The sequence below is a fragment of the Aethalodelphis obliquidens genome, unplaced genomic scaffold (genome assembly GCF_003676395.1).
Source record: "Aethalodelphis obliquidens isolate GAN/ISIS:26980383/991018 unplaced genomic scaffold, ASM367639v1 scaffold4, whole genome shotgun sequence".
NCBI classification, from domain to species: domain Eukaryota; kingdom Metazoa; phylum Chordata; class Mammalia; order Artiodactyla; family Delphinidae; genus Aethalodelphis; species Aethalodelphis obliquidens.
Genome location: NW_020837948.1, coordinates 84,877,668 through 84,904,690, shown reverse-complemented (window position 1 = coordinate 84,904,690; position 27,023 = coordinate 84,877,668). Strand labels below are relative to the sequence as shown.

General features: G+C 42.6%; 2 protein-coding genes across 11 annotated transcripts in view; both read right to left on the bottom strand.

Moving 5' to 3' along the window:
* The window catches only part of C9 (complement C9), a 60,199-nt gene extending 55,775 nt beyond the window's left edge, over nucleotides 1–4,424 (bottom strand). The window contains exon 1 of one of the 2 annotated variants that reach the window (XM_027095179.1): nucleotides 4,318–4,424. In XM_027095179.1, the coding sequence (XP_026950980.1) occupies nucleotides 4,318–4,394 (77 nt within the window). In that variant the 5' untranslated portion in view covers nucleotides 4,395–4,424. The remainder of the gene's footprint in view (nucleotides 1–4,317) is intronic. The other variant, XM_027095170.1, reaches the window with a different exon arrangement.
* Nucleotides 4,425–16,644: 12,220 nt separating this feature from the next.
* The window catches only part of DAB2 (DAB adaptor protein 2), a 52,918-nt gene continuing 42,539 nt past the window's right edge, over nucleotides 16,645–27,023 (bottom strand). For 3 of the 9 annotated variants that reach the window (XM_027101221.1, XM_027101216.1, XM_027101223.1), the window contains 4 exons: nucleotides 21,776–22,408; nucleotides 20,579–20,688; nucleotides 18,322–18,357; nucleotides 16,645–17,011 (listed from right to left, as the gene is read on the bottom strand). In XM_027101221.1, coding sequence (XP_026957022.1) covers nucleotides 16,949–17,011; nucleotides 18,322–18,357; nucleotides 20,579–20,688; nucleotides 21,776–22,408 — 842 coding nt within the window. In that variant the 3' untranslated portion in view covers nucleotides 16,645–16,948. Of the gene's footprint in view, nucleotides 18,358–19,904; nucleotides 19,976–20,578; nucleotides 20,689–21,775; nucleotides 22,409–27,023 lie in introns of all 9 variants that reach the window. The other 6 variants (XM_027101222.1, XM_027101217.1, XM_027101224.1 and 3 more) reach the window with 4 other exon arrangements.

Sequence of the window (27,023 nt, the reverse complement as noted above, 5' to 3'; positions counted from 1 at the left end):
AGATATCTTCTACTAGTATTATCATTCTTGAAAGATGAGAAACTAAGCCACAGAAATGGTGAGTAATTTTTCTCAGATTACACAGCAGCTACTTGGTGGCAGAGTTGGGATTCAAACCCAGGCAGTTTCTCTCCAGAGGTGACCTACTCAGCTACTCTCTGGATTTCTAACTCCCAGTCTAGAATTTCTTAACTATTAGAAAACGAAGAATAAAATAAATATGACAACTATAAACGCCCACATATGCAGCCAGAAAATGAATGACAAACTGGGAAAGACGTTTGTAATTCATACCAGAGAAAAAGGACTAATATACTAAGTCATCATAGAAATCTCTAAGTGAAAGACAAGAGACTCAATAGGAAAATGGGCAAAGAATATAGATCGTTCACTGTCCCCCAAAATACATATAGCCTTTAAACTTATGACAAGATGTGTAACCTGATTAAGAGAAAGGCAAATTAAAACTATTCAAAGATACCATTTTTCACCTATGAGGTTGGCAAATATCAAGCTGTTGGCCTAGAGCTCCCATTGGCAAAGCTTTGGAGAAACAAGCACTCTTACACTCTGCTGGCGAAAGTGTAAAATAATACCCACCCACGGGACTGTGGGGCAATTTCAGCAAAAGCTTGAAGCCGATACCTTTTGATCCAGTTATATCACTTCTCGGAATTAATCCTCAGGTACAATTATCCATTTGCAAAATGATATGTGAATAAGGATATTCATTGCAACATGGCTTATAATACAAAACTGGAAACAACCCAAATGTTCGTTAATAAAAGTGGTTATCTGAACTGCATATCCAGACAATGGAAAATTAATCATTTGTGAGGAGAAAGAAGAAGTTCCTTTTCTACTGATACAGAAAGGTCTCAAGGATATATTGCAAAGCAAAAAGAAGAAAAGCAAAGTACAAGATAGTATATATGATATGATACCTTTTATGAAAGAAAGAGGAAGAGGAAGATTATAGTTAGCTCCATGCTTTAATCCACATAAAGACATACTGGAAAGATACAGGAAATTAATAAAGGGTATTCCCTGTGGGGAAAGGGTGAGGTGGGAGACGGGGAGTGATCTAAGTACTTTACATATAACACAAATCTCATGAAAAGCTAGGAGTAGGGAAATTAAGACTTCTCAATATATACTTGTTATATTTTTTGACCCTTGAACCAGGTAAATATTTTGTTATTTACAAATGAAAAGGAAGAAACTAACGATAGCTATACTCACAGCCAGCTTGCCTGTCACTGTGCTAAGCACATTGCATTTATTATCTCGGGGATTTCACAGCAGGTCACATTTTTATTCCTATTGTGCAGGTGCTAGGAACAGATTTAGAGAAGTTAAGGAATTTGCTTAGGGTCACACAGCTAGTAAATTGTGGACCTCAAACTCAAACCCAACTGCCTGACTCTGGAACCTATATTATGAGCTGTTACTCTACTTGTACAGGGTTTGTTTTTGCTTTTGTTTTTTCACATTTCTATTCTACCTTGAGAGACATAAGAGATGATGTCCCCTCATGACCTAGTCTCATGGGCATGCTTGTGTTTGCAAACAAGTGATTGTTGGAAATCCCCAACTGTTCAGCAGTTGCAATAGCTCATTGTAGCAATGGCTTAAGATACAATGTCTGTGGCCATGTGCTCTCCCCCAAAGGCTAGCTGTAATTCCATCCCCTCCTATCCTAAACCAGAAAGCATATCAAAGTGAAAGGAATAGCAAGGTTATTATTTTAAGGAATACTTCACATTTATTCAGTTCTTACAGCGTGCCAAGCACACATGTTGTAAGTGTATAACATGTATAAAGATTTAATGTTCACGTAGAACCTTATTAGGTAGGGACTTTCCTTGACATTGTTATGGGCTGAATTGTGTTCTCTCAAAAAGATATGTTGAAGTTCTATACCTTGTACCTCAGTATGTGACTTCATTTGGAAAGAGGGTCTTTACAGAGGTCATCAAGTTAAAATGAGCTCATTACGATGGACCCTAATCCAGTATGACTGGTGTCCTTCTGAAAAGGGGAAATCTGGAGCCAGACAGACATGCACAGACAGGAGAGGATGTGAGGATGGCCATGTGATAACAGAGGCAGAGATCAGAATGATGTAGCTGCAAGCCTAGGAATGTGAAAGATTGCTGGCCACCACCATAGACTAGGAAGGATCCCCCACGAGAATTTCAGAGCGAGCGTGGTCCTGCTGACACCTTGATTTCAGACTTGTAGCCTCCAGAACTGTGAGACGATAAATTTCCGTTCTTTGAAGACACCCAGTTTGTGGTACTAGGAAATGAATACGGTCACCATCTTACAGAGGAAGAACCAAGGTACAGAGATGTTGAGTAACAGTTCGTAGAGGTTGTCCAGATTTATACAGTTGGTCAGTAAGTATTGGCGCCTCAACCTGAGCTTGGGAAGGCTAACCTGAGCTTGGGAAGGCTGGTTCCAGAGGAATGCTTCATTCTGATCTGTATACTAAAATCATTTGCAAACCTCAGTTCTGTGGCTGAACTGTGTGTCCTGCTTCATGGCTGGTCTGAACACTCTGTTTGACCTCAACCCCGTATCAAAGGGCAGAGCACAGAGTGTTTGGAGCGGGACAACCCTACCACACTCCCGAGGGCATGGCAGTGAGAGTGATTGCAGCCAAATCCCAGCCAGAGGTGCAGCTGCTCAGAGCTGGGGGGCAGCCAAGGGGGCTTTCTGGTCCTCCCTGAAACAGATGAGGGTGGCCAGGACCCAGGGGGTCCAAACTTCAAAGCGGCGGAAGCCTTCCTCATGGCCTCTCATTTTCTGACGAGCAAGTCACAATCCAGGAATTCGGGTTTTTAAATTACTTTTTTAACTTAAGAAAGGGTCAGGGTAATTACAAGAGGGCTAAAGCCACTTTCAGTAACTGCCTTCCCAGATCCCCTTTGTACCCGATGCCCAGTAAATGCAAATATTTTCTGAATAGAACAATACTTCTTTTTTTTTTTTTTTTGCAGTACGTGGGCCTCTCACTGTTGTGGCCTCTCCCGTTGCGGAGCACAGGCTCTGGACGCACAGGCTCAGCGGCCATGGCTTACGGGTCCAGCCGCTCCGTGGCATGTGGGATCTTCCCGGAACGGGGCACGAACCCGTGTCCCCTGCATCGGCAGGCAGACTCTCAACCACTGTGCCACCAGGGAAGCCCTAGAACAATGCTTCTTAAATAATGTGGGAAGAGGAAGTGATGGGATGAAGGAAACCCTGGCGGAGCACTTCACCCAAGCTCTGGCTGGTCCGTAGAGTGCCTCTGTGTGCCCCCTCCTAGAAGATGCAACCCTGTGAGCAAACCACATGCCTGGTGGGGTCCAGGCGGAATGGCAGCCTCCACTGCAGTCGGGAGGCTGGCAAAAATGTGCCTGAGATGGACATTAGCGTCCAAAATAGAATTTGGTGAAACCGAGAGTCAACTGACCAAAGGGAAATTAGATACAGGTCACAGTCACAGCAGGCAGAGGGACAGTGTTTGGGTAGATAATTTCCCCCAGCTATATTGTCAAAGGCCAGAATATTTTAATACCATCACCGGATGAGATCATGCTGTATCAGATGACACAGGACTGTGGGTTCTCCAGCCACTCTGGGTACAGTGTAGACAGTCAGTGAGCACACCTTGTCTGGTTGGTTTATCTCCTGGATGGGCTTGGTGTGGGCTTCATGTTCCCAATTAGGATCAGAGCGTAAGAAGAGAAAGTGTCTTTCCTGGAAGCCTGGCCAACAGGTCTGCACCATGGTGATTCTCCTCGAATGGAAGAAAATACCACCCTAAACCTAAGGACAAAACGTGTGCCTCTGGATACAACTTGGGATGTCACGGAGGAGAAGCAAAATGCTTAACCTTTGCCTGATGTGGGGCAAAAGGAGGATGTAGCCAATAGTTAAGAGTGTTAGACACTGAGGCAGAGTGAGGGAAAGATTTATTGCCTTAAATTTAAACTTCTCAGACCTTAGATACTGATATACCCAGGTTTATTATACTCTAGTAAAAACCAACTTTGTTTCCTAAGTCCAGTATTTGAAGACTATCTCAGCCTTCACACTTGAATACCTTGTTTAAAAGAAATCCCTGGAAACAGCAGCAGGTATCCTCAGAAGACTCTGAAAGACACACTCAGGCTTTTTCTCACTCTTTTTCAAAGTTTAAATTCTGGGGCTCTATGTCTCGATGTGCGTGAAAATGTTTTACCTGCTTTGCTGCTCTGCTACTAAAGCAAACTCTGAAATATCGACGCCTACAGGGAAATTCCAGAGACAAAGGGAAAAGCGACTCACCTGGGAGTGGGCCCCGCTCTCAGCAGACTTATTTCTAAAACGCATATTGCAAAGGCGAACCTCCGGCTGGTAGACATCTGCTCTAGCTAGGCAGCTCCGAGTGGAATGGCCAGATGGTTCCTGGAAGACATTTATTTGCAAAGGACTGGGGAACAATTATTGTTTGTTTTTGCTTAGAACTTTTGTCAGATTGGGCTTCCTGGGTGCCAAAGTCCAATCAGAGGAGAGTCATTTCATAACTTGGGCTTACTGTTTTGGCCAAGAATAGACTTATCAATTGTACCTTCAGGCAAGGGGCCTGTGAATGCTAAACAGCTGAGATTAGCAGCAGTACTGTGTTGAAAAAAAAAAAAAAACCAAGCAAACAGAAGACTCCGGTGGTTTTCATTTTGGGAGACTCTGGAAGGGATGATAAGAGACTGTGTAGTTTGGGGAAAAAAAGGTCTGTGGATGATTCCCATAGAGGCAGAAACTCAAAATTAGTAAAAGAATTGCACCGACCAGAAATGGAGGCACAGACGTAGATGTTCCAGTCTGAGGATGAGCTGTGTGGGTTATTTCCGCATGGGCAAAGTGCAAAATGCATTTACAAACCTGGCTTTTTTTAACAGGTATAGTGGGTCATTTTGAAGAATCCAGGTACCCTCCCTAAGGCCTTTCCAATATCTTCCAGAAGGATATGGTCTCTTTATCTCAGAAACACACCTGTCAGCAAGATAGAGTCTGAGATGGAATAACTTGCTCTAAACCCATCGGAAAGAATTTTTTCCCCTCACTTTTATGTTCTTCAGGACTTGTGGAAAGGGCAGGATATTTTGGAATTACCGGAAAATGGGGACATCACAGCGGCTTTTAAAACACTGGTTGCACAATAGAATGACTTGGGGACTTGTGAAAAAACACTGGTGCCTGACCGCTCCCACCTGACACTAATTATTGATCTGGGATGGGGCCCTGCATCAGTAGTTTTTAAAGCTTTCTGGGTCATTCGAATGTGTGGTCAGGGTCGAGAATTCACATGACTACCTGGAGAAAAAACACATGAGATGCGGTATGTTATTGATTTTTAAAAATTCGCTAACACTTAAGGGGACTTCATAAGTATTCATTAATCAAAAATAGGCAATTTTCAACCATTAGCACATACAAAGATGAGAAAAACACAAGGGAGGGTTGAGGAGATAACAGACATAGAGCTAGTTTTTCCAGTACTGCCTACCTTTTGATCTTTTCAATGGTCTTACCTAGAGTAAAATTACCTCGTCTTATCACCCTTTCTTGCCCCCTCTTTTCTTCTTCTTTTTTTATGCAGGGCTAGAGCTCTCTAATGGGACTAATTTCATCAGTTCCTGTGTCTGCTGTGTAGACAATTTTCATGGTCGACATGTAGGTCTTGCAGAGTTGCCAAGTAATAAGGTGATTCAAATGTGTGCGGCGACACTTATAACTACCTCGATGAATAAATCTATGCAACAAGACACTTCTTGGGAATCTTTGCAAATGACAAGTGGGCTGTATCCAGATACGGTAGGAATCTGTCAGATATAATGGAAGAATGCTGAGCCCCCTCTCTTACATGGCCTCTCTGAACCCTGCCAGGATATGTATGGAAAGAAGGACTTGGAAGCAGGCAGGGTACAACGATGCTTTATGCTAATTAGACTTAATGCTAATTGATTAGACTTCATGATAATTGACTTCACAATTAGACGTGACTGGAGATTGAAAAATCACCTCTCTCCCTGGAGACTGACTCACTGGAGGCGAGGAATGGAGTATAGGGGTGTTTCTTCGCTGACTGGTTTGAATGTTGAATTGCTCCGTAGAAGTTATATTTATTTTTTTCTCCATGGTTCAGGCAAAATGTAATGTAGCAAAGTAATGGAAGCAGTAAAGTATAATAATAATAATATACTATAATAATAATTATTATGAAAATATAGTATGTCTTACATTTTTGTCGCACTTTTAACTCTTCTTTGCCCTTAACATCTATCACGTATTAGGACATGTTTTGAAATGAGGTTTGTGTTTATCTCAGGGAAATGAAGACTACAGCAGTGAAAATGGTAACATTTTTAATTTGTGTAATACTTAATGGCTTCCAAAGAACAGAATGAATAAATGTTTATGGAATTTCTGTAATATGCCAGGTTATATACGCGTAATCTCATGTAATCCTCAAGATAACCCATTTTACAGTTGAGGAAACCGAGGTGCACTGAGATGACATCGTTTGTCCAGCATCACCCACCCCCAGTGGTGAGTAGCTGGAATTTGAACTTGGTGAATCTCAGGCTCGTCCATCAGTTCTGTTGTTATTATTCTAATTATGTAATGTGAAACAACATGAAATTATAAAATTCCTCACTAAATCCTCTCAACTCCAAAAAAGGTAAGCTTTCAGTGTAGTCTTACAGATGAAACTCAGAGAAACGACAGGCAAGGTGACATGTAAAGAAATGGCAGAGGTGGGATTTGAATAAACCATGTCTTCAAACTCTCATTCCAGGGTTTCCCACTCTGTTGAGGGTTCTCTAAGTTTTCACCACTCAGGGGCCTTTTAAAATTAAAAAAAAAAAAATATTCCCACTGGTTTCAATTTGCTTGGGAACTTTGCGAGGTTAAATTATATTTATCGCACAATAATAATACTTTTCCCCATTTTTAAGGCAGAGGCACGCACACGTGGACATTAGGATGTGTGCCCATCAGGCAGAAACCCTGAATTTTTACAGAGGTGATATAAATGCACTGAGCAAAATTTCCATTTGGCTCTTCTAAAGTGGTAGAATCAGTGTTTTGAAAGTTTATTGTTAGTAATTTCATGGACTCCCTTTTAGGGTCCAGAGATTTCAAGTTGGGAACAGTTGTCTCATTCCATATAGGCTTCTAGCTGAGTCCCAAAAGATCCATGTGTCTTCCAATGCTATGGACTTGTTGTGCTTTTACTTACAACACATGCACTTGCTGTAGATAATTAGAATCATTGAACAGGGAGAACTTGGAGATGACTGTCCACTGTAGACCCCTTGGTTTTAGGTGTGTTTTCCTTGCCGCTAGGTCCTTAACATCGAGGATTGTGCCTAGCACATATTAAGCTTCAATAGATATTGCGAGTTATATGCATTAATAGATGAATGAATGAATACAGGTGGGGAAAGTGATGTCCAGGACAGGTAAGTGACACATCCAAGGTCACACAGTCAGGGGCAGAGGCAGCGTCAGATTTCAGCTCTCTTCACTGCTGGTTCTGTGCCTGTTCATTACAATATTCTCAGCTGAGCTCTTTTACAAGAAAGGGGAAAGGACTTCTCTATGGAGTGGTTTTGGGGCTATTGTGAAGCTCAATGGGGTGATGTAAGTCTGGCTGTCCCTTTACAGTAACGAGGATTCCTGTGGCTCAGATCTGTTTACAATCACATGGAACTACTTGGGAACCACTTGACTGCATTACAGCTCTTCATTTTAAGGGAAGATTCCACACAGTCCCTTTCTCTTTTGAAGTGCACAAAGTCTGGTTCTGTTACCTCCTATCTTTCTGTTTACCAACACTCTTGACCACTTACCTTCACGGAAGGCTTTGACGTCATGTTAGAATCTCCCTCTCCACTCACACCCTAGCCTTTACTTTAGTTATTTCAGTATTCTTAAAGGCACCATACTCACTGCCTTGATTTCATCAGTTCTATCAATATTTGTCTTAATTCCATTCAGCCCACTGCCATGCTCAGCTTCATCCCAACACCTGTCATGGCTTTACCTTGAGAACGTCAATGATCTCTTCTCTGACCACAATTTCCAATTCTTCCAGCTACCTCACTCTCATAATACTCTCAATATCCCCTTTCTGTGGCTTTACTGAGACATCCAGCTCCTCGATTTCTCCATATTCCCCCAGATTAACACCCTCTTGCTGGCTTCTTTTCCTTTCCTCCTCTGTGTGGATTCCCTGCCCATTAATGGGCCCTTCTCACAAGCTCAACCCCCTCGCACCTCTTCCATCCCTCGGACCACCGTCTACAGACTCTCATCCTGGGATCAGTCCTACCAGTTCAGTTTTCTGCTGCCCTGCCTAAATCCAGTTGGACACTCATCTTTGTTTACTCATTGGACTTTGGACAGATTTTTTCTCCATTTCTCTTAAAGGCTCCTTCACCTCTTGCTCTACCGAGAAATTCAGAAACACTTTGGCTTCCAGTGGGTGCCTGTCGTGTCAACGTCCATGCACCTCAATCAAACCTCCAAGGGCAGGCTTGCTTTTGTTTAGGAAAATCTGGTGCTCTATCGTTACCTCTTGACTTGCCAGGATTCTGCTGTATTAGCTGTGCTTTCCCTTATATCCTCCATTTCTTCAGTTTGATCAATTTCTTCTCCTCAGCCTTGTGAATAGCTCAAATCTCTTTTATCTTTATAGAGTTCTACTGAATTCTTTGATTTTTTTCTCATTGCTACCACCCTTGCCAGCCAAACTTTTGCAGTCTGTATCAATTTTCTTCCTTTACTACATGGTTCTTCCTTTACCTTCAACTTATTGCAGCCTGCCTTTTATTCCATTGAAGACCTCCTTACTGCTAAATTTGAGATACATGTTTTGGCCCTATCTTTGTCTCATAGAGGCATTTGACCCTACTGGCCGCTCTTATGCTTTAAAATTCTCTGTTCCTTTGGCTTTTGTGATACAACATTTCCTGTTCTTCTGCTTCTCAATCGTTAGCTCCTCTCCCTTGTCCATCATGCAAATTGTACTATTCCCCAGGGGGGTCTGTCCTCTGTCTTCTTCACTTCTCAATATCTACCTATTTTTCTTACCTATGCTTTAACAGTAAACCTATCATTTAGAACCAGAAGTCTCAAAGGGTGGTCTGTTGACGTTCCTTTACCAAAATCTTCTGAGTTCTTATTTTGAAAGTATAGATACCTAGAAGCAATAATTTTCAAAAATGTAAAGCTTATTGTGTTACTTTCCAGCTTAACAATCTTCGAGTAGTTCTAAGAAATCTCCAGGTGGATTTTAATTTGTCCATAAGTTGAACTTGCCATGTCTAAAATCAGATGCGTAATTCTTTCCCTGCCCCTGTCAAGGAAGCTCTTCTTATATCCCTTAGTTCGTTAATGAGTCACCACCTGCCTTGTTTTTCTGTTTCTATATCTCAAAATCATCTTTGTCTTTTATTGCATTAATATTCTGACAGTATATGAAATGTTAAGCAGTTACTTCATCCTTATTTTATAGTTACTGAGTGATTGGTTGATTTCACTTGCTTCAGGTATATTTGGCTTCTGGAACTTGGGACTTTGACAGAAAGAAACTAGCATTTGAGGATGAAAATATATACAGACTTATTAGTTAACGATATGTAAACCCAGCTAAATATAATAGGGGATTGAATTTTTTTTCATTCAATTTTATGGTAAGCATATTGGCTATAGGAAGTATAAGAGGAGAGAAGGGGCTTCCCTGGTGGTGCAGTGGTTGAGCGTCCGCCTGCCGATGCAGGGGACACGGGTTCGTGCCCCGGTCCGGGAAGATCCCACATGCCGCGGAGCGGCTGGGCCCGTGAGCCATGGCCGCTGAGCCTGCGTGTCCGGAGCCTGTGCTCCGCGACGGGAGAGGCCACAACAGTGAGAGGCCCGCGTACCGCAAAAAAAAAAAAAAAAAAAAAAAAGGAGGAGAGAAGTACTGTGGGGAGAATACAATCTGGGTGAATGTAAGGTATGCCAGCCTAGAGGCAATGGTACCAGTTTTTGGAGGCAGTGAAGTGGATAAGCGGTTAACTTGAGGTTAAGCGCAAGGACACTGGAGCCTGGGCTGGGATTCCACTCTGGCCACTAGCTGTATGACTTTGGGCAGTGACTCAAGTTCTTTGTGCCTCAGTGTCCTCTTCTATAAAATGCTGGTGGTAGTAGCAGCCCCCCTCATAGAGTTAATATGAAATTAAATTGTTTATTGTTACACTCTCAAAAGAGTGTCTGCCTGTGGTACATGCTGGGTAGCTGTTTGGTGGTATTATTCCACGACTCCTGTGGACCATCCCTGAATCCACTACGCTTGCTTTTCAAATCTGGCAGCACTGTGCCTGCGATGAAGAATTGCAACGTCCTTAGAATGAAGAAGCTCAAAGCCCTTTAGCAAGTAATTACTCAGGAGTTTCACAGTCCTCCCCTCAGGATCCTTTTAACTGAAATAGCACATCCCTTTGAGTTCAAATTAGGTTGCACTAACATTGAAGCCTCCTGGACTTCCCTGGTGGCGCAGTGGTTAAGAATCCACCTGCCGATTGGGATTGACATGTATACACTGATGTGTATAAAATTGATGACTAGTAAGAACCTGTGGTATAAAAAAACAAACAAACAACAAAAAAAACAACTAATACTAAACTTTTTTGGGGTTATTTGTATGGAAATATGTTAATATAAATGTTTCAGACATTACATGAAATTTCTAAAAATCTTATATGTTCTGGTATAATGTCATAAGTCATAATTCTAGTCATCACTTTAAAATGTATATCTCAGAAATAACTAAATTTCCTTGTCAGTTGCATTATTATGAATTTTCATCAAATCTTTAACCGTGGTCATTTTTAAGTCTTCTGTCATTTACAGACAGTTCTGGGTGTACTCTGATGCTTTTGCAAAAATGTTCCTATAAAAGGGTTTCATCTTCAAGGAATTCATGGAAAAGACTCTGACAAGTACAGGTTTCTGGTAACTGACTATACTGCTGAACTGAATGAATAAGCATTTTCAGAACTCTAATGGAAAACTACTGAATTCATAAAAGTGCTAACAAAAGATCAAGATGAAAAATAATTAATTACATGGGACTGAGTGAACCGATGAGGATGATTATAATTTTTGTGACTTTCTGTTGGAATAAAAAAAAAAAGTAGTGGTAACAGGTAGGCTATAAGCTGTAGTCATGTGATATGATTATTGAACTGCCCAAGGCACGATAACAAAAATCCTATTTATTTTGAAAACAGAAGTGCATTAGTTATAGTGGGAATTTTTACATGCTATAAAACAGTTTTATGAAAAGATTTAGTAATGAGCTCCTAGCTTTTATAGGCCAGGGGACATATCTTATCTTTAAACATTAGGTACACTTTTCTCTCAGAACCATTTATGTTCTTATACCTTGTCTGTGTGACTTTTCATTTACTAAATATCAATGTTGTTGAAGATTCATCTATTTATATTTATGAAAACTGAGCCTCTTAAACCTTATACAATTAAAAAGAAAAAAAAAAAAAAGAATCCGCCTGCCAATGCAGGGGACACAGGTTTGAGCACTGGTCTGGGAAGATCCCACATGTCGCAGAGCAACTAAGCCCGTGCGCCACAACTACTGAGCCTGCACTCTAGAGCCCGCAAGCCACAACTACTGAGCCCACACGCCACAGATACTGAGCCCGCATGCCACAACTACTGAAGCCTGCGTGCCTAGAGCCGGTGCTCCACAATAAGAGAAGCCACCGCAGTGAGAAGCCACCGCAGTGACAAGCCCGCGCACCGTAACGAAGAGTAGCCCCCGCTCGCCACAACTAGAGAAAGACCGCGTGCAGCAACGAAGACACAACGCAGCCATAAATAAATAAATAAATAAATAATAAAAAACGTTGAAGCCTCCTGTGCGGTGACTTGTAGTTTCCCGCCCCCTTCCATTTTATTATGTGTGGTGACCTTCATGGTACTAACTCACAGAGACTAGTCCTCTACATTCTTTGGCTTCTACCTTCTCGTAAAAGTGCCTTACCATTAGCTTTGCTTATTGTGCTCTCAGCTGCGCTTCTCTTCTGCCCTGAGGGTGCTATGGAGTCAAAGACTGCCCTGATCTATCCTTGGAGGTCGGCCAACTTGGGGTTAAACTATGACCCAGGCATGTGGGAAACACATTAGCTGATCTATCACCCAGTTCCAAGGCCCTCTTGCCAGGACTGGCTTCATGGGCATGGGAAGTAGCACAGGGCTCAGCACTCAGGAGGGCCCCAGGCTTTGTTTAATGCTCTGCTGGTACCATCTTGAAATTCTGAATTTTACACTGGGACTTCTGTTTTGAAAGCAAAGTTTGATGGGAAAGTGGAGCCTGTGCACAAGCAGAAGAAACATGCACTGTGTGTCCCCCTTTCCATGACACCCCATTTGCACAGGGTGTTTATGTTGCCCTGTGAACATGGGATTCAGGTGGATTTATGATGTGTGGGAGTTCAGTGGCTCAAAGTAAAAGTGAGTATAACTAAGTGTGTTCCGTCTAAGACTAAGTTGGGGGGGTGAAGTGGCTGTGGGTGGGACACTGACAGCCCTGAGAAGTCACACTCTCTGAACCAGAACTTCCTTCCAACCCACACAAAACCCCACAAATGACCAAGAAACATTATTATATCTTTCTTCCTAGTGTTCCTTCCCTGCATCAGCATTCATGTAATGCTGAAAATAACAATATAGAAGGAAAGAAAAAATAGGGCAACACATAGTTTCTTTTTTTCTATCTTTTTTTTACTCATTAGTGAGATGTGCTGGTAGGATGCACATGTGTCAAGAAGTGAATTAAAAACAGCTGAGTTAGCTTTGTGCAGTGTTTCTAACAGTTCTGGGAAGAATGAAATATGTGCAAATACATGTGCATATATGAGTTATGAAATACAAAAATTGTGTAATTTCAGTGATTCCGCATATAAGTTACAGATTAGAGTTAAAATTCGCACTAATATTTTAACCTTTTAATTTTTCTTTACTTAAACAACATTAAATGGCAAACAAAATACATCATGTTAAGAGAGAGATTTCAGAAGAAAGGAGATAGCTTTATATTTTATTGCCTTTAATGGTACTTTTTCCCCTGCTTTTTGAACAATGGATTTTTGCTTCTTTTTTTTTTTTTGCAGTACGCAGGCCTCTCACTGTTGTGGCCTCTCCCTGTTGTGGCCTCTCCCGTTGCGAAGCACAGGCTCAGCGACCACGGCTCACGGGCCCAGCCGCTCTGCGGCATGTGGGATCTTCCTGGACCGGGGCACGAACCCGCGTCCCCTGCATCGGCAGGCAGACCCTCAACCACTGAGCCACCAGGGAAGCCCTTTGCTCCATTCTTGTTTTTATTTTGCTCTGAGCCCCACAAATGATCCAGCCAGCCCTGCCTCTTCCTTCCTATAAAAGTTGGTAAAGTTAAAAGCTTGATTTCCCAGCCTCCCTTACACTTAGCAGTGGCCACGTGACCACATTCTGGCCAGCGAGCCATAGTTGAAGTCCACTGGAAAGGCTTGGGGAAAACCGAAATGCCTAGTTCGAGGAGCAGACATTGATTGTACTGCCTTTCCCCTTCTGCCCTCCTTGAACAGTAATATCCTATTTGGTGCTATGCAGCCATCTTGTAACCATTAGGAAATAAACATAAGAAAAAAACCAAAGGCTATAAAAGTTGGAGTGAAAAGCTAAGCCTCTGTGTCCTTGAGGGTCTTGTTGAGCTGCTGAGCCAACACCAGCAGCCATCAATCTAGACTTTTTTGTGAAAAAAATAATCCCCTACTAATTTTAGCCACTGTGAGCCTTCCATTACTCTTGTCCATTCATTACTAGTGGACTCGTGGGCCCTGAACTGCCTGCCTTGCCCAAGTTCTTTCATCATCAGAAGAAAATTCCTCCTTCTTTCAGCCCTATTGTTTCCACCATCAAGGCTCTCTACCAGTTTCACAGGCCAGTGAGGGAGACAGGGAGGCAATGTCCTATTGACCCTTCCTTTTCTTTCTCACCCCTCTCTGCTATAACTCCTGTGTTCCAGCACTCCTCTTAGCTGCTCCCAAACAAAAGGTCCTGTGATGATCCATCAGTGTAAGTAGGTACCTGGTGGAGGCAGCCTCAGACACACCCCGGAGACATCCAAAACCCAGACTCAGACCAGTCGGGTCACCCTGTAACTTTTGGACCAGCAGTAATTTCTCTTTCTTACAATTAAGGTAAGATAATAGAGATTGAAGTCAAGCAAATGAAAAAGAATTGACAGAAAACTCCACAGCTAACATCATAAGGAAAACTTAGTCTGGAGCCCTTCATAGTTGGAATTTTTTTTTTCTTCTTCTTCTTCTTTTATGATCACTCCATTTTTGGTCCCCGCAGAAGCCCAGTTTCCTTGCCACGAGCAGCCGCCACTGTCATGTCTCTGGGGACTGTCACTCGTATGATTTCAGCACATGGTAGAGGTCCAGTAATTAAGCACATACTTTCAGAGAAGCAAGGGAGAACAAGGGGCTCAGTCCCTCATTAAGTGAGACGACACCTGGGTGGGTCTTGTCCATCAGCTTTGCTGTAATTAGGACACGTTAACAGGGCTGCTGCCGCCACAGCCCATGTGTGTCCATGTTTGGCATATCGACTTAGGACGTGAGATGTAGTTGTTTTTAATAGAAGGGGGTTCGTTAAAACATAGCCTTTCCCAGCAAGAATTAGGCATTTTATTATTTAGCAATCTCCTCCAACGGTTATAATAGCTTAAATATTTACCAGGGACTGTTGCGGAGCTCCTGTCTTTCACTAAGAGACTTTGTATTGAAGCTATTCCAGGAATATGGGTCAGAGTCCTCACTTGTCAGCTTATTGCAGGGTCAACCAAACTCCTGAGTTAGCTATATCCTCTGTTCTTTCCCCTCCCTGCTGTCAGAACAGGAAAGACACACAATCATACTGTTTGGCTCTCGAGACATGATGGTTAACATTTTGACAGAGGAGTTTGAAATCGCTGCCTGAAAAGATCTCCCTGCATAGCTGAATGAGACCTCAGCTATGGCTCATCGTCTAGAATGTGGTCACATGGCCACAGCTACGTGCAAGGGAGGCTGGGAAATGAAGCTTTCAGCTTTACCAACTTCCACAGTAAAGGTAGTTAAGATGCACAGTTCCACAATCAAATACCTTGGAAACCACTCAAAGAGTTGAAGCAAATTGTAGCCATTTTAAAGCATGGATGACATTCTCAGATGAGCTGGAACAATAACAGATCCCACCTTGCAGAATTACAGTAGCAACAGAATGAGGTTATGTTGTGTAAATGGTAAAGCACTTCACAGATGCAAGATTATTTTGAGAAAATCAATACCTTCTCCCTTTGTAGTGCCTGTATGTGAGAGAAGTGGAGGCCCAGGCTGGCTGTTAAAGTTCAGCTTTTAGCTTAGATCTATGTGATGCTTAAATGAAACCCTCTTCTGCGATAATAGTGTTACCCTCAAAGCTGAATTCCTGGCTTACAGGTGTGAACACCACTGCTACTAAGAGACTCTAAAGAGGTCTGTTTCTACTTTGCAGGGACACTTCAGGAAGCACCTCCCTCGGCTTGGTCAACAGTAGTTCCTACTGCACTGAAGTGAATGTCATCCCTTGTACACATGAGCAAGGGTTAACCTCTGGCAAGATCTTGCTTAAACCACATGGCAATATCACACAGGTTCAGTGGGTTAGATATACTGCAGACCATTTGGATAAGCCACATAATTTGTGCAACCTGTGCTTATCAGCAGCCTTCTCCAGTTCATCTGTGGTTTACTGGAAGCTGCTCACATGTGGAGTCTGTTTCTCTATATTCTACTCCTTGTCAGAAAGAGACCAAATGTTTCAGTTAAAGGGAAAGGTAAGGCAGTACTACCAAACATCCCCTAACAGTAAATGCCAATCAATGACACCTACTCTGTCAAGTTCATCTTACTCCCTAGAGGAGTCACGTTTAACACCAAGACTTCTACAGTCAAGCAGGGTCTGCCTTGCGGTCATCTCCCCTGTAGCTCTAGGTCTTCTTGAAATGAATGAGAGCCTTGAACTTTTTTAATAGGGGAGAGTGTTTAAGAGTTTCCTAGTGTTAAAGACATTTGAGCATCGGCCTGACCACCTAACTCAGAAGCTCAGAAGCCTCTTCTGAGTAGCTTATACAAGTCTGGACCAGTCCACACAGTTGTGTTTTGATGAAGTCAGACATGGCTAACTAAAGAACAAGGAGAGGCAAAGGGTAAAAGGCATGAACCAACAGTTCACTAAAGAATGATTTTTATACTAGACATAATTGAGGTTGTTCTGGTACAGGTCTTATCCGCTAGACTCCCATTAAACTCCCAGGGAAGGACTATGTATAGGTCTGAGAGAGAAAATAGAAGCTTGAAAGGCATGAGACAGTAATTTACCCGTGGTCCTATTTCATGGATTTCCACTTTTTCATTCTTGTGACAATCCAGAATCTATTATAACTAACATTTGCTGACCTTACCCTGGTGTACGCTGTACCTTGACTCTACTACATCAACTGAAAGCAGGGGTCAAATGAACTGATGATAACACATGAGATTCTGCCATTCCAGTTTATTGAAATGAGTAAATTTATAGCTTTCTTTGCATACAGAAAAGTGCACAAGAAAATAAGTATGTACAAAACAATTGTGTGGCTGTCCATCACTTTCAAAAATTCAATTCCCTAGAAACAGTTGCCTCCAGTTAGCACATTTAGGTATTTGGACATATAAAATACTATTTCAAGTCTGTGTTGACAATGACTGAGTGGGAAGTCAGATGGAAAATGATGCCATACGTGATCAGCTATTATCATTCAACGTAAAACCACAGGCCTTTAGCTCGGACTACTTGGAGCTAATCAGTAGAGGTTCAGGAGGCCACCATCTCGTTTAGATCCTGAGCAGTCATCCTCTTCTTCCACCTAAAGATAACATTGTATGTGGTTGATTAACACCCACAAGAACCTGAGCACTAGGGGTCAAGAGACAACATTAAAAAACCCAACATAAATAAAACAAAACAAAACGAAACTCATATGGCAAGAACAAACCCTTTGAACTGTGCTGACAATAGGACTGAAAATGAACTGGAAAGGTTTCCAAGGTTATGAGGAGAAAAATATTGCAGGCATTAGATTTTTAATGATAACACCGCAGATTTCTTCTCCCATTTATCATCCTACTAACTGTAAGACTGTGTGGCATCCAGAAAGCTTTCCAGTTACTTGATAAAGGCCTGGCATTACCCCAAATAAGCACCTAATATGTTTGGCACTATCACATTTCACTTTGTGATGTGTTTCTCTTCAGAACACGGTCCTTCTTTGCTGAGTTGAGTTCAATTTTTCTTCAACATGAACTGTTCTTCCGGAACTTCAGCTCAGGAGGATGGCCTCCTATTCCATAGAAAGGATAAAGGTTGTGTCCATTTGCAATTCTAGTTACTGGGATTAGAGATTACTGAGGAGGCAGAGAGGCTTCAGATCTGTGAATCATTAGATTTTTTTTGCCCCATAAAACTCTGTTGTTTGTGAAAGAGAGGTAATGTTATATAAACCCAGGAGTAAAAATGACTGAAAAGAGAATCAGAGGGAAAAGGAGAGGAGAGATGAAAAATGATTCTCCCTCATTGGCAATAGCTAGCAAGAGATTGGAGAAAGGACAAACTTGCCCTTGAGAGAAGAAGAATGTTCAGAAAGAGAAGTTATATCTTTAAAAACGTTCTTAGGTGTGTTCAAAGTCCCCAGAGAGAAACCGAACTTTTACTTTATTTTACTTTAAAAATACTCTGTACGTGATGGTCTGAAGCAAGGTTTAAGAAGGTGCCTTGTTCTACCACAATCTTTAGGTTTTATGCTCTGAAACAGAACCCCGAAACACTCTGAACCGTAAGGATTTTAAAATTTATTCAAAACAGTATGATCTGAGGGGTTGTGGTGGCTGCATTGGCCAGCCAGAGGGTACACAGCACAGTGTTCTAGAAGGTTCTAGGGACACAATAAACAAGGGTTCAAGGAGGGAAACTACTTCATTTACATTTAAGCTAGAGAGTTTAGGTTCTTAATTTATTTAAATCCATAGATTCAGTTTAGCTCAACAGAAAGTGGAAGGCATTCTACAAGTGGAAGAGGCAGCAAGAAATAGGGCAACGGATAATACGTCAAAGCTAGAACAAGGGCAGAGGTCAGGACTTGTCTGCCTATTAGCTTTGTCCTTGACTACTAAGGCCAACCTTTTTGTTCCTCTGGACAGTCAGCATGCCAAGTTCCTAGAGAAGTGTGGAGAAGAGAAAACCCATGGTTAGAAATTTTGGATTGACTATCAATGTATTAAATATTAAGTCATTATTTTAAAATGTCAGTCATAGTATCTCCTAGGACCGATTCAAGAGGATTGGATAGAATAGTTGATGTAGAACCTGTAATAAAGTGATTAACACAAGTGCTTAATAATGTTAGCTATTTTCTCCCATGGCAATTGCCCCCCCTACCCCTCAACCTATATATTTAGCAGGTTGACCAAAATTATCCTTCCTTCGTGACCTAAAGAAGAAAGGGTCTCCAAAGAGAACTCTATAGTCAATTCAATTTAGCACAAACAATCCTCCTAGATTTTCAGTGCGGTTTGTTCCTTTCTATTGTCCGTGTGTGCCTCCCCTGGAGAGGAAGCAATAATGAGTCTCTGTCAAGACTTCTAGCCCTTCAACATCTTCCATATATTACACTGCTTTATTAACATTAGAAACCATCTGGACGCTTGTTAAAATGAAGCTTTTCCTCAGCACCGAGGGGGATTCCTTAGGGCTGGGGCCCGGGAATTTGTCTTTTCAGTAATCTCACTCGGTTCTCTGAAGCTGATTTTATGGAAAAGCACTTTCAGAAATACTGTAGTTACAGAAGTGGAGTGAGGGGGGCTAATCCAAATTGCAAATAAACTCAAATCTTATTGTTGATCTCAGATTTAAGATATTTATTTATTTAAAAGAATTCAGTTCTACGTGGGTCAAGACAGTTTGGTAGTCTCACTTGAATGGGGCAAGACTGAAAAAAATATGGGTTTGGGTTCTTTTCATTCTTCCTGTTGTTCACCCCTTTCAAAATGCAGATAAGTCTCCTCTCCTCCACTAACTTCAACCTTTTAAGATTAAAGTTGCTTCCACTCGCTGTTGAGAAAGAAAAACAGCCCTCCCCCTTTCGCCTTCCCGGGTCTAAGGCGGTTACACACAATGACTGACCGAGGATGAAACCCACCGGCAGACTCATGTGAGCTCATACTACTTTTGAAGGAGGTACCGGCAGCTGTCACCACTTTGGGATTTAACATCGCCAGACTAGTTCAGACTAATTTGAGGCCCCTCACAAAGAAATATGTATTGATTTGGGAGGCAGAAGTGTGATCATGATCTGTTTGGCTGACCTGTTTGGTGGCTTCAGAAGGTCCCCAGATTTTGAAGCTTCTATAGAAAACTGAGTAATTACTAGGAAGCTTTGCAATCACTTCAATGTGAAGGTCAAAAATCTAGAAGGCTATGTGTTATATTGAGCTTTACTCCCATACAGAAGTGAAATATCAAAAACACAGGATGACAGAAATTCATATCCATATGAGTATAGTACTGTTTTTCATATGTATGAGAACTCTACTCACAGATGTCCAGCCTATTCATTACTAAACTAGTTAAGTATAGTGTTCCATATCTTTTACTTCTCCATTACAGAGATTTAACTTCTTTCCGATTCTAAAATTAAAATTTCACCCTTACCCCCATGCCACCCTTTTTCACCAAACCTAAGCTTAGGAGGATCTTCTACTTACAGAAGTTAGGCAAAAGGATTTCCAAATGGATCCCTATATACATCAGAAGATGTGGATTGAGGAGAAGCCATCTACGGAGATAAAACCATCTAGTCAATAACCATAATTACAATTGTAAGAAAACAACTATAATTAAGACTTCTCAGATCCCTTTAAAAAAAATCACTTAGGTCACAGACTAATCAGATATTGTATGTGGGTCTATGATGACTTGTGTTTGCCTGCCTGTGATGTGTGTGTGTGTGTGTGTGTGTGTGTGTGTGTGTATTATTTACATCAAAACCAAGTTTCAGAATTATGTTTGCCTCCCAATGCAAAATATTATTTTTATGAGCTAAGTAATTATGGGTGGGAAATTAGGAACTTAAATCTTTGAAAAAATTTTAAAGATACTATTTTGGCTCAATTTTCTTTCAAAGTGCTTTCCTGAGCTAGGTTAAGTGAGATACAAAGGACTTTTCTATATGTTATTTGTTTCTCAAGTTCAGGAGAGTAATTCCTGCAAAAATAATCTTTCCCCAGTTTGAGTTGAGGTTTACACTGCGATGGTCCTCAATGATCAATCGTATTCAAATGTCCTTTACTGTCAAAGATACAAGCAACGTTAATTCAGGAGGTGGTAACTCTATGTGGCGTGTACTTTGGAACATCATCTTCTAATAGTTGATACTTACAGACGCTGGTGATGAACGGAAAGAATCTTTAGAGAAGGGGTTCTCAAATGCATTGTCAGCAGATTTGGAAACTGGCAGGGCACCTTGTCTGGGAGCTGGCTTTGGTAGTTCTAGAAGGTGAAAAAGTAGTCAGTAGACAAGCTTTCCCCAAATACATGCACAAGTTCTCCAGTCAGGCTTATCTTAGAAATTAAGTTCCATACTTGCTCCGAACGCACAGGCTCAGGGGCCACGGCTCACGGGCCCAGCCACTCCACGGCATGCGGGATCTTCCCGGACCGGGGGTACGAACCCGTGTCCCCTGCATCGGCAGGCGGCCTCTCAACCACTGCGCCACCAGGGAAGCCCTAAGTTCCATACTTTTGAAATTGATATCAATGGAACAAAAATCACCACCAAATACCAAGACTCCCAGTAATTATTACAGGCAAATTCATCCCTTCTTGGAAGAGGAAGCCATGCATATTTGCTTGAAGTGGAAGAGATTCAGAATTCCCTCACTTAAAAGTACCTACGTGGGGCTTCCCTGGTGGCGCAGTGGTTGAGAGTCCGCCTGCCGATGCAGGGGACGCGGGTTCGTGTCCCGGTCTGGGAGGATCCCGCATGCCGCGGAGCGGCTGGGCCCGTGAGCCATGGCCGCTGAGCCTGCGCGTCCGGTGCCTGTGCTCCGCAACGGGAGAGGCCACAACAGTGAGAGGCCCGCGTATATGGCAAACCTTCACCAAGCCTTGAGGCCAACACAGAAGTAAAACCTCCGAGAGATTAAATCACTAATACAGTACAGCGAGCATTCAAATACTGGCTGTGTTTTGAAGCGCTTTCGTTCTACCACACCTTTTTAACTTTCCTCATTAGATGGGTAGTACAGTCCATACACACCTACTCATGAAAAAATGAGTCCTTATCACACATACAGCCTCCAGGTGCCATGACCCATTGAATTTCAATAGCTCCTGGCAGCCCTTTTAAGAATTGTCACAAGAGGGCAGCATTGGGCCAGCCCTTAGAAACAGCTAACTAAGGTAAAGTTAACTCCGTAAGGTAAATGGTTAAGTTGTCTCCATAACCCCTGCTAGGCAAAAAAAGCAAGAGTAAAGCTATTGGTGGGTCGGGAGAGGGTTCTTCTGAGGGACTCTGTGGGCCCACATGGCAGCGGAATACTTGTTGGTACAGCTGACAGAGAAGTAGGTAGCTTACCATTGATTTTTCTCAACAGTTGATTAGCGTCAAAGTCATCATGGTCTGCATTCTCCTGAGGAATGCCAACTTTGTTGTTGAAGTAGTTGGAGAAGGCACTTGAAGTCCCAGCGGAATTCTGCTCTCCTTTCCTTGCTGGCAGAGTAGGTGGCTGCCGCAGTTGGAAGTCCTTAAACATTTCTTTCACTTCCTTCACTTCTTTGTCCCCAAGTGGGTCCAAGGCAACGAAGGCATCGCTGGAGACGTCCTTCGGAGGACCAGTTCTGGGAGGTGGCTGAGGAGGAGTGACCAGGAGAGAGGAGAGCATAGAAGGGGGCTGGGCTGACACAGTAGGAGCTGGAAAAACATTGCTCTGAAAAGGATTCCCCAGCGGGCTGGTTGATGACCAAGTATTGGGTGTCACGGATGCTGACGGGCCCCAGACTACAGGGGCTGGAGGTGAAGCTGAGGCTGCAAAGGATGAAGGCTGGTTCCAACCTGGAACAGCTGGGCTTGTGGTAAAGACGATTGGCTGACTGAATCCTGAAGGCTGACCAGCCATCATAGTGCCCGGGACCATTGTAGTGGATTGACTAAAGACTAAGGGCGCTGGGTTCCACGGTCCTGTCTGAGCAGATATAACTGGCACACCACCTGAAGGAGGGAAATGGGATAAAGGACTTATCAGGAAACTAGCCTGAAGAGGATCCTTGAGTTTCAGAGAGTCAACTCTCCGGAGAGCATTTTTAGAGAGCATCTACATGCCAAACCTTTATTAAGCCTTGAGGCTGACATGGCTTTTATTAGATTATTTCACTCCAAAGACGAAGTAGCTGTAGCAAGCATTTAAATGCTGGTTGCATTTCGAAGCCCTTTCTTTCTTCCACACCTTTTTTACTTTCCTCATTAGATAGATAATACAGTCCATAAGTACCCAGTCATAAAAAAGAAAATGAGCCCTTCTCGTACGTACACTGACGTCATTCAAACAGCTAGAACAGAGCCTGTCAATAGCATGAACCTACGTATTGAGTAAATACATTTACATATAGAAACCATGCTTGTTATGAAGTAAATTAATATAATCCATCAGGGCTTCCCTGGTGGCGCAGTGGTTGAGAGTCCGCCTGCCGATGCAGGGAACACGGGTTCGTGCCCCGGTCCGGGAAGATCCCACATGCTGCAGAGCGGCTGGGCCCGTGAGCCATGGCCGCTGAGCCTGTGCGTCCAGAGCCTGTGCTCCGCCACGGGAGAGGCCACAACATTATTTTTTCTGCGTACCGAAAAAAAATATATATATAATCCATCAGATACTCTTGAGAAACTGATTTAATGTTTTCATTGGGCAACTGGCTCATGTCTGAGGTCTTATGGAGACTAGCTATCAGGCATGTGCATTAGGCTTTAACATGTTTACATCCCGAAGAAACCATTTCAAAGCTTCCTTGCTTTTAAATGCTGCCAAGGTGGACACAGCTACATAAAAGGATGATAAAATTTGGTTGATGCCAAGATAGCTTTAGACTTTTATATACAAAAATGGAGAAAAGGCTAGTTTTCCTAGGAGAGCTGTTTCAAATAAATGTGTTTCCTGCCATGTGTCACTCACTCAACTTTGCCAGAAGTTAGAACAGAGTATTTAAAAGAGGAAGAGGAAGAGAGGGAGACGAGATAAAGTGAAGCAAAAACACAAACAAAAAAAAACAACCCTTGCAATGTGACTAACTGCCCGTCTGCAGGCATCTGCTCTTTGTGGGGAAACGGCTCTATCACCTGCACCCTTGCCATCGTTGATTTGTAATTCATTAAATCACTAAAATCTAGGTCTCGCCAGTGTGCGCCCTCCTCTTCTTGAGAAGCTCATTCCCTGCATCTTGTTCTAATACGTAGCACATTTTCTCTTCGGCCTCTTCCCAAGTGTATTAATGACCCAGTTAAACTGTCGTCACTAACAGAAAACCTAAATTCAGCCTCATGCCCATTCACAAACGACACTCTGCTCTCAAAACCTACTTGCTTTGAGCTTTGGAGCAGAGCATTCTTGAGTTATGAAAGTTTTCTAACCAAAGTAGGAGAAGGCTTTCAAACCTGGGTTAGGAATGTTTTTGTTTCCAGAGTGAGAAATATTTTTAAAACAACGTTCAGGGGCTGATATGGTAAGATGTTGTATCTTGAATGTTCTTGGGACTGGAGCCTGGTGTTACTTGACTCAACCGTCATCAGGAACAACAGCCATCTGGCCGTGAACACAAGGTGTGCTCACGAAGGCTGCTGGGTTTCAGAGGTGGGTCATCTTACTAAATCAACATGCTTATTTTTGGGGTGAGGAAACTGGGCACAAGAATATTATTACAATCGAGAGGGTCACAGTCTGTGAAACAGACTAAAACTCAGGCATACCACCTCCAAAGCCAGCACCCTATCCTCCTGTTCTGTCTCCTTGGCATCAAGGAACAGAACTATATTTTTTATTAGCATGTTAATCCAAATACTTATTTGACGTATACCGAAATGAGACTTCATGTACACTCAAGAGTATACATACAGGCAGACCTCAGAGATATTGCAGGTTTGGTTCCAGACCACTGCCATAAAAGGAATATGGCAATAAAGTGAGTCACACAAATTTTTTGGTTTCCCAGCCCGTATAAAAGTTATGTTTACACTATACTGTAGTCTAGTAAATGTGCAGTAGCATTATGTCTAAAAAAACAACGTACATACCTTAATTTAAAAATACTTTATTGTTAAAAAATGCTAACCGTCACCTGAGCCTTCAGCAAGTCATAATCTTTTTGCAATAGTAACATCAAAGATCATCAATCACAGATCACCATAGCAATATAATAATAGTAAAAAAGTTTGAAATATTGCAGGAATTACCAAAATGTGATACAGAGACACGAAGTGAACAAATGCTGTTGGAGAAATGGCGCTGATAGACTTGCTCGACTCAAGGTTGCCACAGACCATTAATTTGTAAAAAACTCAATATCTCCAAGGTACAATAAAACGAAGTGCAATAAAACGAGGTATGCCTGTATTCCTTTCACAACCAATCAAGGGAACAGTTCTCTTAGATCCTATAATACGGGCTTCTAGAAGTGGCTTGAGTTTGAACAAAGTTATTGCTGGCATTTTAAAACAAATTACTTACATTTTATTAACTGAAGCTAGAGTCACTCACTAATAATTTACACCAATTGGATGTGCAAAAATTGGATAGAATTTTACCATTTTTCATGTTGGATGACTTGCCTTCCCTTAGGAAAATGTGTGGCTTTAGTCCTAGATGGTATTAGTGGGAGTGGTGGTAAAAGAGAAAAATACATTTGAGAGGAATTAAAGGCTTTCCCAGTGTATACTTAGGCCAGCCTTCATTCCCGTCTACCAGATCCCATGCATCACGTTTCCAAGATATTTAAGGCCCTGCTGGAGAAAGGTAAGGAAAAAGAAAGTGTGGGTATAAAAAGTTAGTTTTATTAACCTTTAGATGCTAGATTAAAGCGCAGGGCAGCTAGTCAAAGGCTCAGCTTTCTACAATGCCCTTTCCCCACCCCCAGTTCTCCAGAGGAAACGGTCCCCCAGCTGGGTCCAGTGGAAGCCAGACCTACAACCTTCCATGGCTTGGTGGAGGGTCCCTGCTAGTGGACAGGGGCTATACTGTAGGGCTTAGTTTGAGTCCCATGTCCAAACTGGGAAGAATCATCAGTATTCTGCAGTTGTATACCCCAAGGCCTCAACAGGGGCACCTAGCCAGAAAGCTTCACTTCGTCTGAATAAATTAACAGTTATAGGGTCCAGCTGTATTTTCAGGCTGACTTGTTAAATATCGGCTGTAAAAATGCTTCGGGGCATTGATATGAAACTACAAAGCTCTGCGATGTGACCTAGTCGCAGGCACTGCATACAAGCTCTCTATCCTTCTGCAGGGAAAGCACCAACCAGCTCCACTTGAGGGTGGAGGAGAAAGGGATGCAGAAAGGGGAAGACCCGGAGAGATATGAAGTGCTTGGGGAGAGTCTCCTGATGGTGTAAACGCCAAGCAGAGACCTGGAACAAGTGGGCTTCTCACACCTGCAGGGATTTCAGCCACTCAGCAGGTGGGAACCAACTCTCCTGTTGCTACCACACTCCAGATAGGATGGAACGGATTTAAGATGACAGAACCAAAATATTTTCCTTTGGCGGAAAACAGCAGGAAAAAAAAGAGTCCTGATGATTGACTCGGCAGGAGGCAGAGAAAGCCAAGATCCCTGGTCAGATTTTACAAAATAGGGGAGAGTCTCTCTTCACACATAGCGCCCCCCCCAGCCCCCTCCCAAGACAGAGTCTATTTGGAGCTTGTAGAGGAGATAAGAAGTAGAAAAACAAAGAGAAGCCCCAGCAGGAGAGCAAAGACCATTGTCGGGGTTTCTGAAGACTGTTCCATGGAGGCAGGAAAGAACTGGAGGCTTCAGGCCATGAGTAGCAGGGCCAGCCCTCGGCCGAGTGGCCTTCCCCAACGTCCTGCCACAGAGCGGCCCAGTGGCTTGCAGAGCTGGTGACACATTTTTGAATGACAGCAGCATCACCTCTTGGGTATCTGATAAAATTCCATCTCTTCCCTTATTTCTGTGTTCTCTTCAACTTCAGACTTCTATACTGTGGACTTACTAACTCTACTAAGACACCCATCTAGCCAAAATACCAGCAAGGAGCTGCTAAGGCTGAACTATTCAGAGACTGATCAAGATATATGCCTGTCTCACACCCACCATATGCCTAGAAACAGAGCTGGGCTCAGAACCCGGCACTTTCATTCAATTACTCACACTTGCTTCAGATTTAACTTATAGCCCTCTTGGGGTGTATATCCCTTCCTTTAACCAAGAGGTTAAATAGGGGATAGCGCTTCAATTTAGTAATGGCAAATTGCATGGAAGACATGCATGTTGCTACTTCTTCAAATAGAGATGATAGACAAGGCTCTCTCATCTCAACCCTGTTTCTCCAATGAAGCTGGTCTGGGCTTCAGAATCCCTTCCTACTGTCTTCAGTAAGCCATGACCGGTTGGTTCAGGTAAGTGCGATACTAAAAATGCCAATTCAAGGAGTCAAATTCCAGTTACAGGTCAAGAGTACCTAATAGGGGTGGGTTGTAGAGAAGTAAAAGTGGGAGAAAGGCTCCCTAGGATGCTCAAATCTTATGCCCCAGGAACCCCCATGGATATGAAGTGCTCCCTCCTATGAATTACCATCTTAGGAGTGAAAGTAACAGAGCCAAACC